Raw genomic sequence first — 13,151 nt, 5'->3', positions numbered from 1 at the left:
AGTGACAGTAACGGCGATTTAAAGAAAGTTGGTGATGTTCCCAATATAAAAATCCTGTGTGAGTTTGGTTCCACACGATGGGCAAATTTTCCACACTCACTCCAGGTTATACGCTCTAATATCACTATAGATTAACACAACACATAATAAGACACTGCCTGAAGTAGCAGGAGACGACATTGAATATATCCATTGAATATATACAGACAGCATTCACAGTGTACAATGACGTCTTTCGATATCAAAGAGGCGTACCTCAAGTTCTTAAAGGATGATCCAGACATGACTATGCCTATAGCAGCCATTGAGTCCTTAGTGTTGATGCTTCGTCAACAACGTCCTACCACATTACTGGAGTTGATAACGCTTGTGCGCAAGAACATTGACGTGTTGAAGTCCTCGTTTTCCAATGCTGTTTCACTTTCTGCTGGGTGTGATTTGTTTATGAGATTCGTATTGCGAAACACCAATGTCAACATGGATTGGGAGAGTTGTATGAAGAATTTGTCAGAAAACGGCCAGTTGTTCGTTCAGAGAGCTAAGGAGTCAAGAGAGAAACTGGCAGAATACGGGTTGCCGTTCATTGAGGATGATGATACCATTTTAGTTCACTCATATTCTCGGGTAGTCTACCATTTACTATGGAAGGCAAAAACAGAAAGATTGGTTCGATTCAAAGTCGTGGTGACCGAGTCCAGACCTACAGAGAAGGGACTTCTAATGGCTCTGTTATTAAGAGAAGCAGGTATACCAGTTGAAGTCATTGTGGATAATGCCGTGGGTTATGTGATGCATAATGTTGATAAAGTCCTTGTGGGAGCCGAAGGGGTGGTGGAAAGTGGAGGGATTATAAATCATATTGGGTCGTATCAAATTGGATCGCTTGCGAAATCAAATAATAAACCATTTTATGTGGTAACCGAGTCGCACAAGTTTGTACGGTTATTCCCTTTATCACCTAACGATTTACCCAATAAGATTCAAGAATTGGTCACCAGTGCAAACTTAGACAACTCTCTGACCAATGACAAGTCGTCTCTTAGTAGACAGTTGATTGACTACACTCCAGGTGAATATATCACTGCTTTAATTACAGATTTGGGGGTGTTGACTCCTGCTGCTGTATCAGAAGAGTTGATCAAGGTATGGTACGATTAAGAGACGACTATTTAGACTATATAATATCTTTTAATGCTCTTTCCAAATCATTGGTATCATAATAATCTAACTCTTTTTGCTTAGTAACCTTGACACATTGAATGCCTTTACTTTCAATTCGTTCAACATCAACATGGATCTTTGGTGATTCCATAAACACCAAATGAGTGACAATTCGATTCCATGGGATATTCTTATGTTGTTCGCCATAATTGTGCTCATTGTCGTTATCAGATAATGAGTACAATGCCAGTTCAACTATTACCTTAACAAAATCATAAGCATCCATATTCAAAGTCTCTCTATCATGACATCCATTCAATAGAAGGACTCTCTTTTTGTGAGACCCGGATATAATGGCTCTTCCTATCCCACGAAGTATTATCACCGGGATAATACTGGTCATTAAACTCCCAATGGAATACACAATCATATCTGATTGGTTCAAACATTGAGTCACTCGATAATTGGCTATGGGCCGAATCTCTTGTCCATAAGGCGAAACATAAAAGATCCTTTGAATAGGAGACAAAAGTGGTTCAATCTCATGCTTATTGAAATGAAGCTGTGATATTCTTAAATCAGGATGGGTATATTGAGGAATGTTACCCACTTCATCTTCTTCATGAACTTCATGATTTTCGTCATCATGAAGTATGCTTGATCTTCTGTTACAAGTTGCCACTTCATTAACAACAACTGGTGTTTCATGAGGTTGAGTTCCAATAATAGGGACTCCAAAATATGCAGTTCTTGACTCGTCATCATGAGGTGTTGTTTCTCTGGTTTGACTTATAGGTGGAGGATACACGTCTAAAGTTGATCTAGAAATAATATCAGTGTGTTTACTACTAGTACTAGGACTGGTATTTACAGCAACTGCTGTAGCTGGATGAGAGATCTGAGATTGACCAGTAATAATCAATCCATTTTCTAGCAACGCACTAATATGATAAGGGAAATTGGTATTAATGCAGGGCAAGACTTCTATCTTAGGATTAATACTGGTCACTCGGGCAAATAACTCTATTGCTGAATCTAATGACCCAACAAATAATCTAATCCCAGTCAAGAACAAATTACCCACGTTGGCCAACTCATACCTAAACTCCTTCCCAGTAGGAGCAGGCATTGCAAACAGATGTTTGGACCGTTTGAGTAGTTCAACGTTAATATGAATTAAAAATGACCGTAACACTTCTCGTGTACTGACAGGTATTGGTTTCCATAAGGGATGAGTTCCTTCTATGATTTCATTCCATTCTTGTTTGGCTTGACGAGAATCTGATGATAATCTAAAGCTTAAAAGTTTCTGTAATGGTTTCTGTTCCAAGGGTATTAACCTTGTTAACCGTGATCTAATGTCACCAATAGCTGGCCCTCCAATGACTCTTATGAGTTCCGATGTCGATCCTCCATTATCACTAATTGGTAAGATATAACTAACATTAGGAGTGATCGATTCAAATAATTGAACCAACTCATTGGTAGCAGTACCTCCTGATATCACCGATATCTTCATATCAATATGGTGGTAGCGGCCATGGTGTATTATTGTTTTGTATTGGCGTTGAATACATTGCTCTTATTGTCCGCTGAACATACAGGACACTTGACGTGCCCCACATTTATCAAAACCGTCATATAATATTTGTAATACAATCCTAGTACTAACATCACATAACATGAGTAACCAGTCTTCTTTAGATTGTGTAAGAAGTCTATAAAGTTACATTGTATTAAGCTTTGTATAGTAACTCCCTTTAGGGGTAGTACAATTACCCCTTAAGAGAGAAGATACAAAATTTAATTTGGTCAGAATGCAAAAAAACTTTTAATACCCCTAAATGATGTAGACCTACTAAGCAATGTAGCGAAATAATGCATCTAACAAAGGAGGTAAACTTAAATGTTTTCAGTCAAGCCATCGACATACAATCATAATGCCCTGTTAAGTCAACGTCGATACCTCAAGCTATTCCCCCCAACATGCGCTACCATACTATTTTGTGTCGTTTTAATCCACATAACCGACCTTGATTACTGTTACATCAGTAGATGTGGTGGTATTTTATAGCTACTGATACATGAACTACATTAATTTGGTCATCCAAATATGACCATTCGAAAGTCACCTATAATTTTTGATGATGAAATATTATAGTTAAGAAAATCAATACCCTCCAAATTCAAACTTTCAATGCAGTCACGTCACGTGGTTAACACATACAGGGTTTATAGCCCTAGTGAAAAGAAAAAATTTTGTATACCGAAAGAAGACTGCCATATTCAGGACTCCCACAATTGTGAGCCAAAAAATTTTCAACGATGGTGGGAAGATGGTGTACAGTGGATTGAGATTGAAATTTGTTCTTTTAATATAACGATTGGAAGGAGTTTTAAGGTGATTTTGCCTCTGTTTTTGATAAATCCATCTGTCGATACGAGCATAAGTAATAACTATGTCTGATCAAGAAGTTTTAGTTTTAAGAGGTACTTTAGAAGGCCACAATGGTTGGGTTACTTCATTGGCTACCACCCAATCTAGACCTGATCTTTTGTTGTCTGGTTCTAGAGACAAGACTTTGATCACCTGGAAGTTGACTGGTGGTGATGAACAATACGGTGTTGCTAAGAAGTCCTTCAAGGGTCACTCTCATATTGTTCAAGATGTCACTATCTCAGCTGACGGTGCTTATGCTTTGTCTGGTTCTTGGGATAAGACCTTGAGATTGTGGGATTTGGAATCTGGTGAATGTACTCAAAGATTTGTTGGCCACACCGGTGATGTTCTTTCTGTTTCCATTGCTAAGAACTTGAGACAAATTGTTTCTGCTTCTAGAGATAAGACCGTTAAGGTTTGGAACACCATTGGTGAATGTATGCAAACTTTGACTGGTCACTCCGACTGGGTTTCTACCGTTAGATTCTCTCCTGCTGACAACACTTCAAAGGTTATCTCTGCTTCTTGGGATAAGACCGTTAAGGTATGTTTTTATTATTTTCTTCATTTAGTGGATTAGATTTGTGGACTGAAAAATTATTCAATTGTGGATCAAGTGTTTTCTTTATATGTTGTTTGATGATGATTTCCTTATATTTGCTACTTCAGACGGATGCTCGCCAGCTTTCGAATGAGACATAACATTTTATCACCAAGATCTCTGATCTCTTTCAACATTTTAGAAGACGATTAATTTTTCAAATCTTCTTTCTGCATTTTGACTTATATCTTGAACTTTTACTAACAATGCTTGTACTTTAGACCTGGGATCTCTCTGAATACGCTGTTGAAGCTGACTACATTGGTCACACCGGTTACGTTTCTTGCATCACCATCTCTCCAGATGGATCTTTGTGTGCTTCTGCCGGTAAGGATGGTGTTATCATCCTTTGGGATTTGAACTCAAACAAGACCTTGTACACTTTGAACGCTACTGCTGAAGTTCACGCTTTGGCTTTCTCTCCAAACAGATACTGGTTGGCTGCTGCTACCGCTAGCGGTATTAAGATTTTCAACTTGCAAGAAAGAACCTTGTTGGACGAGTTGAAGCCTGAAGTTGCCATTGGTACCAAGGCTAAGGACCCCGAAGCCATCTCTTTGGCTTGGTCTGCTGACGGTCAAAACTTGTTTGCTGGTTACACCGATAACGTTATTAGAGTCTGGCAAGTTATGACCTCTTCTGCTTAAGTAACTTCTTAGTTTTATAAGAAAAATTATGTATGAAGAAGCGGACATAGGTTTGTATAATATTTAATCACCATTACGTTAACTTGTTGTCATCAACTTGTAGATTTTATTATTACTCATTGTTCAAAGAAGTAAACCTTCCCACTGGCACTTCCTCCTATAACCCAATTCTCTGTTGGATGGAACGTTGCAACTGCTGGAACGGCTCCCACAAGTTCATTATCAGTTAAATGACCTAGAATTTGTCCCTTTTGATCATAAATATCAAGTCCTCGATTCATATTTGCGATAACAAACTTTTGAACATCATCTTTAGGGTTAGTCTGCCATTTAGATTTCAAAATAGATACCCATCTACCTGTTTGACAGTTGTGTCTAATCTTAGTGAATGGTTTGAGATTCTCAGGTAATTGATGATCTTCAGTCTTTTTGCTAGTCTTCTCCTTCTTATTGTCCGTATTTGGCTGGAAATCATTTGCCCATGTGGTGACTAAAGGATATTCCGATTCAGTCCCATTGAAATCAAATAACAGAATATAATTATCGTATCCATTGCAAACCAAGTGATTCTGTGAATTCCAATCAACACATGAAACTGAAAGTGAAGATCCATATGTTCCATAACAATGAGGAGAAATTTGATGTTCATAATCTGACCACCAACTATTCTTCCCACTACATTGACGTAAATCCCAAACTCTTAGTGTCCGATCCAACGAAGCTGTGGCTATTTGATGACTAGCATTAGGATTGATACTGAAAGATCCAATCTTCTTATCATGCAATCTTAATAAGTTCTTCTTTGTAGGAGTCTTGAGAGGTTCTCGAAGATCTTGTTTGTAGAAACTTCCTGAAAGCGATGTCATATAAAGAGAATTCCCATCGTCACACAAATTAATATCTGATACTCCAATGGTTTCATTATCATAGAAAGGGTCAATCAAGTGAGTTAATTCCGAAGACGTTAACTTATTTAAATCCAATTGGCGAACAGATCCATCATATGAACTTGAAAGGACTTTAGTTTTATCATGAACAACTATCTTTGAAATGGCCTTACCATGTGGTTTCAATATACTAATAGTAGGTTCGTCGGTAGCACTACTTTGATTATCAATTGACCACATTCCAAGATGACCTACCGTGTCTCCAGCGAAAACCAATCTATCAGTTGTAGAAGGATGGAAAGCCATTGAAGTTATTCTGGCATGAGTTATTTTGATGGCTAAAGGGTCATATTTCTCATAAACATGTAACTTATCAAACTCAAGTCTTTTCTTTTGAAGATCTTTATCGGAAGCATACTCTGTCGTCTTCAGATTGCGAATGGTTTCATAGAAATCTCCAGCAGAAAACTTGTCCCCCAACAGTTGCAATATAGCAAGTACTTCAGTTTCTTCCGAAGTAGCAATAGAACCACCAATATCCTCCCCTTTAATGACATCATTTTCTTCCGATTTCAATTCATCAGGGAGTTTAATGACTCTATCTTCATGTTTAAGAGATCCCAGTTTCTTATCAGTAAGCAAATCACTCAACAGGAAGTCACCAATCAAACGAGTCAGTCTAAGGGTCTCCAATTGACGTTTCCTCTGTGCGACGCGTTCTTCCTCCTCTCTTAGCTTACTAAACTCTTCGCTATTCTCAACCTTTATGCCCATGATCCGTCGAGACCTTCTAGTAGGTTCTGAGGGTTCTCGTTTCACTGGAGTGACTTTGGACCGAGTTCTTGAATTCTTTGGTTTCTTAGAAACGTGATCTTTACCGTCACTACCACCAACATCGTTCGAAATAGATTCACTTAAACCTTCCAACTCCAACTGACGAAGAAGTGCTCGGTTCCTCTCAATGTTCTCTACTCGTGCCTTTTGAAACTCAGATAACCCCATGATGACTGCCTTCACGTCGACCAAAAATCGCTCCAGTAGTTGTACCTTTGCTTGACCGCTGAGTCGTTCTCTCGCGCGCGCGGTTGTACTAAGTTTTTTTCAGTCGCGCGGTTGGTATAACCTCAAGACATCTCCACACAAGTAAAGACTACCACAAATGACTATGGGCGTCTTCAGGAGTTCATCTTGATTCTCTAAAGTGGCGATAACACTCTCGATGGGTCCTTTGATCACTGTGACTGCCGTTGTATATTTCTCAACTGCTTGGGCAAGATACTGAGGGTCCAATGGCTTGATCCAAGGCATCTCAATTGGTGCGGTAAACTGAGTAACAAATACATGATCTTTAGAAGGATCAATTATATGTTTGAGTAACCCATCAGCATCTTTCCCTTGGGTTAAGGCAATAACAAACCTTAACCCATCAGGGTGCTGTTTTCTGTACGTGTTGCTAAGAAACTTCCCGAGTTCCAAGGCCGCACTTTCATTGTGAGCTCCATCAAGAAGGATGGGGATGTGTTTGGCAGGAGATTGGAAACTTTGAAGACGACCGGGCCATTTTGTTCCACGGATGCCTTCAATTATCTGTTCCTTGGTGAATTGGTAATGGTGTCTAATTGATGACAAAATGGACAATGCCACTGAAAGGTTATAGTATTGATATTCTCCTTGTAACGGTGAATAGTTTAATATCTCTTCCACATCTGGTGCTCGTTGTACTCTAATTGTTGTTAATGGAGCATCTTCTTTTGTACATTTTTCCTCTATAACTTTAAGCACTTCAGGCTCATTGGTACCATCAACTGTACAGGGTACCTTATGTTTAATTATACCTGCCTTTTCAGAAGCAATACGGGCCAATGTTGAACCTAAAAACGATTCATGGTCCATCGCAATCTTTGAGATACCAGTAGCTATCAAGCCACCTTTGGTAATTATATTAAAAGGTTCTAGAACATTTGTAGCATCCAAACGTCCCCCAAGACCAACTTCAACTATGGCTACTTGAACTTGTTCATCAGCAAAGATTTTAAATGCAGTTACCGTAAGTATTTCAAACTCCGTACATCCTAACCTTAAGACCTCGTTATGTTTCCGAACCGTTTCTATTGCTCTTTCAAACTTTGCTATTGGATAAGCTTGATTATTAATTGCAACACAATCGTTATAGTATAGCATATGAGGTGATGTAAACCTACCATTCTTGACCTTATTACTTGTAAACACCAGTGAAAGATACGCTACTGTGGAACCTTTGCCATTAGTACCAGCAATATGAATTGACTTGTATCCTTTCATATGTGGGTTTCCTAAATGGACCAAGAGTCTCAGCACCCTAGCCAATCCCAAATCTATGCCCATAGTGTAATATTATTATCAATTGCTATATCTCGGATCAATGGATGTATATATACAACTAGATTATCTATATAGTCGATAGAAGATATAATTATACGGACTAAAGGAATTTGAATATTAATTATTTATGATAGGTGAAACATTTTGAACAGAATTGAATTGAATCGCAATTTGTCAAGGTGACTTCTCTTCCTTACCATCAAATGACTGACAGTCCCAAGGTACATAACTTCATTCAAGAACGGCTAGATGCTTTAAATTCTATAGATAGACGAATAGTGGAGCTTCTTGAAGGAGTGTCTAAGATCTTTGAGACTTATTCTGAGCCAAAGCAAGCGGACGTCACCCCATTGAAGGATCAAATAGTGTCACAGGCTAGAGACATATATGATTGTATAAGTGATGTTGCCATTGATCTTCGGAAAGAAGTCAAGACCATGGACGACAACACAGGGGTCTACAACAAGAATAAGGACAACATTATGCTTTTACCCATTTCGGTAGGTCAGAAGAACACTACTGTGGGGTTGACCAAATTAAATGAACAATTACAAATCATGGATCTGCTTGTTGGGCCAGTGGATGTACCATCTGAGCCTGAACCAGAATCTGAGCCGGAGCCTGAGCCTGAGCCTGAACAAGAACAAGAACAAGAACAAGGGCCTACACTAAATCCTGAATCTGAATCTCAACCTGAAACCAAGGATATGACTAAGAATGAAAGTACTGAGAAAGAACAGAATAATCAAGAAGAGACTCCAGTAATAGATATTAAGCCTGAGCCTACTGAAGATAAGGAAGTATCGAGCAACGAAGTAAAGAAGGAAGCTACAATTGAACCAGGTGTAAAGTCAGAGGGGGATGAGGTCAAACAAGAGAATCAAAATTTAATGGACGTTGACATTGATGTAAAGCCACAAGAAGCTTCATTAGATAACAACACTGCCTTTGAACAACCAAATGAAATCATAGATTTAGATAACGAAGATGGGCTCATGGATTTAGATAAACCTGAACTGTCATTCCCTGAAGTTATTGATTTAGATGATATTTCTGCTTCAGGTGACTTCCTAATGAAAGAATGAACACTAGGTATACAATTTCTTTAATAAACAAGGAGTATAACTATATATGATCAATGTAAAGATTATTAGAATATCTTCATATATCACGTGATCAACAATTAGAGTCTAAGTGTGCTGTTGATGCTATGAAACTGTTTTCTCAATACAACAATAGAAAAAGCTCGTATGGCGCAGTGGTAGCGCAGCAGATTGCAAATCTGTTGGTCCTTAGTTCGAACCTGAGTGCGAGCTCTCTTTTTTTTAGCATTACATCTCTAGTCCTGACACAAAGGATGTGGGTCAAACGTTGTCTATTCTACAACAATGCTTATTTTGTTACTTCATGTTAACTTTAAGTTACATAAGTGAGGTCCGAGCCCCAATATCATTACTGGCAGATCCATCTGGCATATTACCGTCTCTATCAGAAACAAATTGACTGTAAATGTTGTCCAACTTCAACCTTTCCTTGACCGAAATTGAAGGTTTTGTTTCTTCTAAGGAATCAACAAAGTTCTGATGGGAAATAGGAATCTTGACATCATTATTGGAAGTCTTGTTCTTATTGTTTTCAGTGTTTTTGCTATTGAAAATTTGTTCAATTTGCTTAAGAATTTGCAATCGTTCTGATGGCCGAAGACTTGCCTTCTTCAACTTCTCTGAGCTAACATATAAAAATTCTCTTGTATTTTCATCTCCAGAAGAAGCAGAAGCTCCGACCATTAATTGTTCTTCATCTTTGGATAATTTGACATGGACTGCCTTCAAATAAGCATTATAACCTAATCCTTGCATATCTGCACCACTGAATCCCGCAGTCTTTTCAGCTATTTCTCTAAGGTTAACGTCATCTTCAAAATCCATATCTGCAGCAACACATTTTAAAATATCCAAACGATCTTCATAGTTAGGCATGTCACAGATCACACTCTTATCCAATCTACCTGGACGTAATAAGGCCGAATCTATTAAATCTGGTCTACTTGTTGCAGCAAGAACATATACTCCATCCAATCCTTCTGCACCATCCATTTGTGTTAACATTTGATTAACAACTCTATCAGTTACTCCTGTAGAATCATGACCCCTCTTGGGGGCAATGGAATCAAACTCATCAAAAAATAAAATACACGGTTTGGCAGCTTGGGCTCTTTCAAACAATTCTCTAACAGATTGTTCAGAAGCACCGATATACTTATTCAATATTTCGGGACCTTTGATAGAGATAAAGTTCAATCCACATTGACCAGCAACTGCACTTGCTAAGAGAGTCTTACCGCACCCAGGGTACCCATAAAGAAGAATACCGGATCTTAATCTTAATGGGCAATTGGCAAATATTGGAGCATATTTCGTAGGCCATTCCAAAGTTTCCAATAGTAAATCCTTTGCTCCCTTCAAACCTCCAATATCTTCCCAAGATGTGGAAGATTTCTCTAATTTAACTCCCCGTAAATTTGATGGCACGTACCCTATGATTGCCTTTTCGAGATGCTTCTTAGTTGCAGCTAAAGTTGGAATCTTTTTTTGAGCTTTTTCAACCAAAACTTCATGGAATATTCTATCACAAAGAATCTTCAAATCATTTGGTAAATAGCCTTCGGTTTCAGATACAGCATCCATCACATCAAATTTGATTTCACAATTCAATTTAGTTCCCAAATAGGTTTCAATTATTTGCAGTCTAATATTCTTATCAGGAGCTGACAAATGAAGAAAGTCATCTACCAAATGACATTGCAAAAGTAGCTTGTTTAATGATTCCTTTGATGTTGAAGATAGCAAAAGGGATAAATTGCTATGATTCTGAGCCTGTACTCTTTGTATTTGACTGATTAAAAATTCAGATAATTGAACTGATACACCAGAATCGCCATGCTCGATTTCACAAGGTAAGATCTTATCCAAATTATCCAAAATTAACAAAGATGGTTTGCTCCAATTGCATTCCTGAATCCATTTGGTGAATCTCCCCATTAATTGATTGGCATTTTCATTCATAATTGTCTCACACGCAATGTATTTGGTATGATATCCATGCTCTGAATTAAGTTTCTCTGATACCAGTTGAAGTATAAGTGTTTTCCCACTACCTGCGTTCCCATGTACAAGGGTACTGCTGTTGGGAGAAATTGCAATAGAGTCCACAATCCCACTAATGATTGAATCCAAACCAATAGCTTCATTTGAATAATTAGATTCAATTCTAAATTCCTGAATAAACGACACACTTCTCAACAACTCTTCACCAATTTCAATTTTAGATGGCTTCTTACCATTATGGGGTTTAACCCAAGTAGAATATGCATCATTTCTTTTAAACTTCAAAAGTCCACCATGTGGTAAAATGCCAGGTATAATGGGTAATTTCAAATAGTTTGTAAGTGGAGAAGCACTTAACGGAGTTTTTCCTTTATAGAAATAATTGGTTAACGCATCTGCCAATCTAGTGGCTTCCTCCTTTCTTTCATTCAAACTAAGTTGATTATTTCTTCTTGTAGCAGTGATGTACGGATGAATAGTAAAAGTACCTGGTCTTTTGGACACACATGAAACCGCAGACAGAAGCAGAACCATTGATCCTACTTCATTTTCTACACCCAATGCAATGGCAAGCTTCTCTGATAACCCAATTGTGTTTTTTGGAGCAGAAGGAAAATGTACAAGCTTAGCAATGACTCGCTTGTTTTCATTTAATACAGCAGCAGTAACATTTTCCTTTTCCTTATCTTTAGTTTCTGATGCTGCTGGAGCCCTATTCCATTTATATGTTGGTCCAGGAACAATGGCCACCAGAACAAATTCAGGACGTTCGAGCACATGCATCACTTCTTCTCCATTAACATAAACTTCATAATCAACAATAGAACAAATTTCAAAAAGATTATGAGGTAAAGATATTCCTCTCTTCACCACGCTTGGATTATTGGCACTATCATCGTTTGAGGCAACACTTTTCACTGATTTAGCAGGAGTAAAATCAGACTTCTTTACTCTCATTTTAGGTTTAATTGCCAAATCACAAAAGGGGGCCAACTTTACAAACGTCATTTCTGGATTACCCAAATCAGTTACGATATAATGAGCACAAGTAGTTGGGGTTGGATATGCAATCAATGGCTGATGTAAGGCCACACATCTAGTCTGTGATAACAATTTATCTTGAATAGTTTGAGAATGTAACTCGGTCAATTCCCAATCAGATGATGATACCGGTTCCACTATTACCTCTGAGGACTCAAAGGGGTTCAACTTTAGATTAACCGTGATTTTCTCTTTCCCTGACAATTGTAAAGATTGAGCAAAAGTTGGATCCATTTCCAACGTCTTAGGAGCTCCAGATACTTGGCCTGACCAGCCAGCATACCATTTTTGACCTTTAGCAGCTACAATTTCAATCACAACATCTTGCACTTTTATGTCTGCGTTGAACAAGATAGTACAAAGATCATTAGGCAAGTTCACCAAGTTGGACCTAAGACCCCTTAACTCTATTTCTAACCTGTGGTTATTCATATCTATTGCAAAGACAAAAAGGGCATCAACAATAATAATAAGAAAAAGAAGAAAAAGAAGAACAGTAGCAGTGAAAGAAAGAACAACTTGGTTGAAGGTTTTAAGTTGTGAGATTGGAAATCGCCCCTCGCCCAAAACGGTAATTTGTGGGGACAAGATCCGAGGCAGACACCACTCACTATTATTGTCACGTTTAAATATTCCGAGATCCCATCACAACTATCGAATACTGGTGACCAGATCTGATGTTGACGTATACTAGAAGAGATGACAGTAATAGAAGTATTGAGGTATGTGCAAGCTATTGGTAGTTTATAATTTGTACACTAATGAAGTTCTGTAGCTCGATATGAGTGAAAAATTAAACGACCTTGTAGTAAAGTACATTTAAAAGTACCTTTAGCACTCCTAATACGTTACTATTTTAGATCCATACTGATATTTTCATACGATTTGATTCTCTTATATACAAAG

At 38.1% G+C, this 13,151-nt stretch overlaps 7 protein-coding genes and 1 non-coding gene across 8 annotated transcripts; 4 read left to right on the top strand and 4 right to left on the bottom strand.

Annotated features, from left to right (window-relative positions):
* Positions 1-225: 225 nt before the first annotated feature.
* GCN3 (translation initiation factor eIF2B subunit alpha) lies at positions 226-1,158 on the top strand (the record flags this gene model as incomplete). Its single annotated transcript, XM_043192510.1, has 1 exon — positions 226-1,158. One exon carries the CDS (start codon positions 226-228, stop codon positions 1,156-1,158), a length of 933 nt encoding a protein of 310 aa, XP_043048174.1.
* A 16-nt stretch (positions 1,159-1,174) lies between these two features.
* On the bottom strand, positions 1,175-2,680 carry KQ657_001725 (uncharacterized protein; the record flags this gene model as incomplete). The annotated part of the gene is made up of 1 exon (XM_043192509.1): positions 1,175-2,680. One exon carries the CDS (start codon positions 2,678-2,680, stop codon positions 1,175-1,177), a length of 1,506 nt encoding a protein of 501 aa, XP_043048173.1.
* Positions 2,681-3,620: 940 nt separating this feature from the next.
* ASC1 (40S ribosomal protein RACK1) lies at positions 3,621-4,849 on the top strand (the record flags this gene model as incomplete). The annotated part of the gene is made up of 2 exons (XM_043192508.1): positions 3,621-4,145; positions 4,424-4,849. The coding sequence occupies 2 exons, from the start codon at positions 3,621-3,623 to the stop codon at positions 4,847-4,849; spliced, it is 951 nt and encodes a 316-aa protein (XP_043048172.1).
* Positions 4,850-4,965: 116 nt separating this feature from the next.
* Positions 4,966-6,738, bottom strand: KQ657_001723 (uncharacterized protein; the record flags this gene model as incomplete). Its single annotated transcript, XM_043192507.1, has 1 exon — positions 4,966-6,738. The coding sequence occupies one exon, from the start codon at positions 6,736-6,738 to the stop codon at positions 4,966-4,968; it is 1,773 nt and encodes a 590-aa protein (XP_043048171.1).
* Positions 6,739-6,837: 99 nt separating this feature from the next.
* FOL3 (dihydrofolate synthase) lies at positions 6,838-8,100 on the bottom strand (the record flags this gene model as incomplete). The annotated part of the gene is made up of 1 exon (XM_043192506.1): positions 6,838-8,100. The coding sequence occupies one exon, from the start codon at positions 8,098-8,100 to the stop codon at positions 6,838-6,840; it is 1,263 nt and encodes a 420-aa protein (XP_043048170.1).
* Positions 8,101-8,300: 200 nt separating this feature from the next.
* MED11 (Med11p) lies at positions 8,301-9,182 on the top strand (the record flags this gene model as incomplete). The annotated part of the gene is made up of 1 exon (XM_043192505.1): positions 8,301-9,182. One exon carries the CDS (start codon positions 8,301-8,303, stop codon positions 9,180-9,182), a length of 882 nt encoding a protein of 293 aa, XP_043048169.1.
* A 159-nt stretch (positions 9,183-9,341) lies between these two features.
* KQ657_001720 lies at positions 9,342-9,413 on the top strand. The gene has a single exon. It is a non-coding gene; the product is annotated as a tRNA-Cys (tRNA).
* A 105-nt stretch (positions 9,414-9,518) lies between these two features.
* Positions 9,519-12,677, bottom strand: PEX1 (AAA family ATPase peroxin 1; the record flags this gene model as incomplete). The annotated part of the gene is made up of 1 exon (XM_043192504.1): positions 9,519-12,677. One exon carries the CDS (start codon positions 12,675-12,677, stop codon positions 9,519-9,521), a length of 3,159 nt encoding a protein of 1,052 aa, XP_043048168.1.
* Positions 12,678-13,151: the final 474 nt, after the last annotated feature.

The sequence above is a fragment of the Scheffersomyces spartinae genome (assembly GCF_019049425.1).
Source record: "Scheffersomyces spartinae strain ARV_011 chromosome Unknown scaffold_17, whole genome shotgun sequence".
NCBI classification, from domain to species: Eukaryota; Fungi; Ascomycota; class Pichiomycetes; order Serinales; family Debaryomycetaceae; genus Lizanozyma; species Lizanozyma spartinae.
The sequence above is the reverse complement of the archived record's forward strand: the minus strand, read 5'-3'. Positions and strand labels throughout refer to the sequence as shown.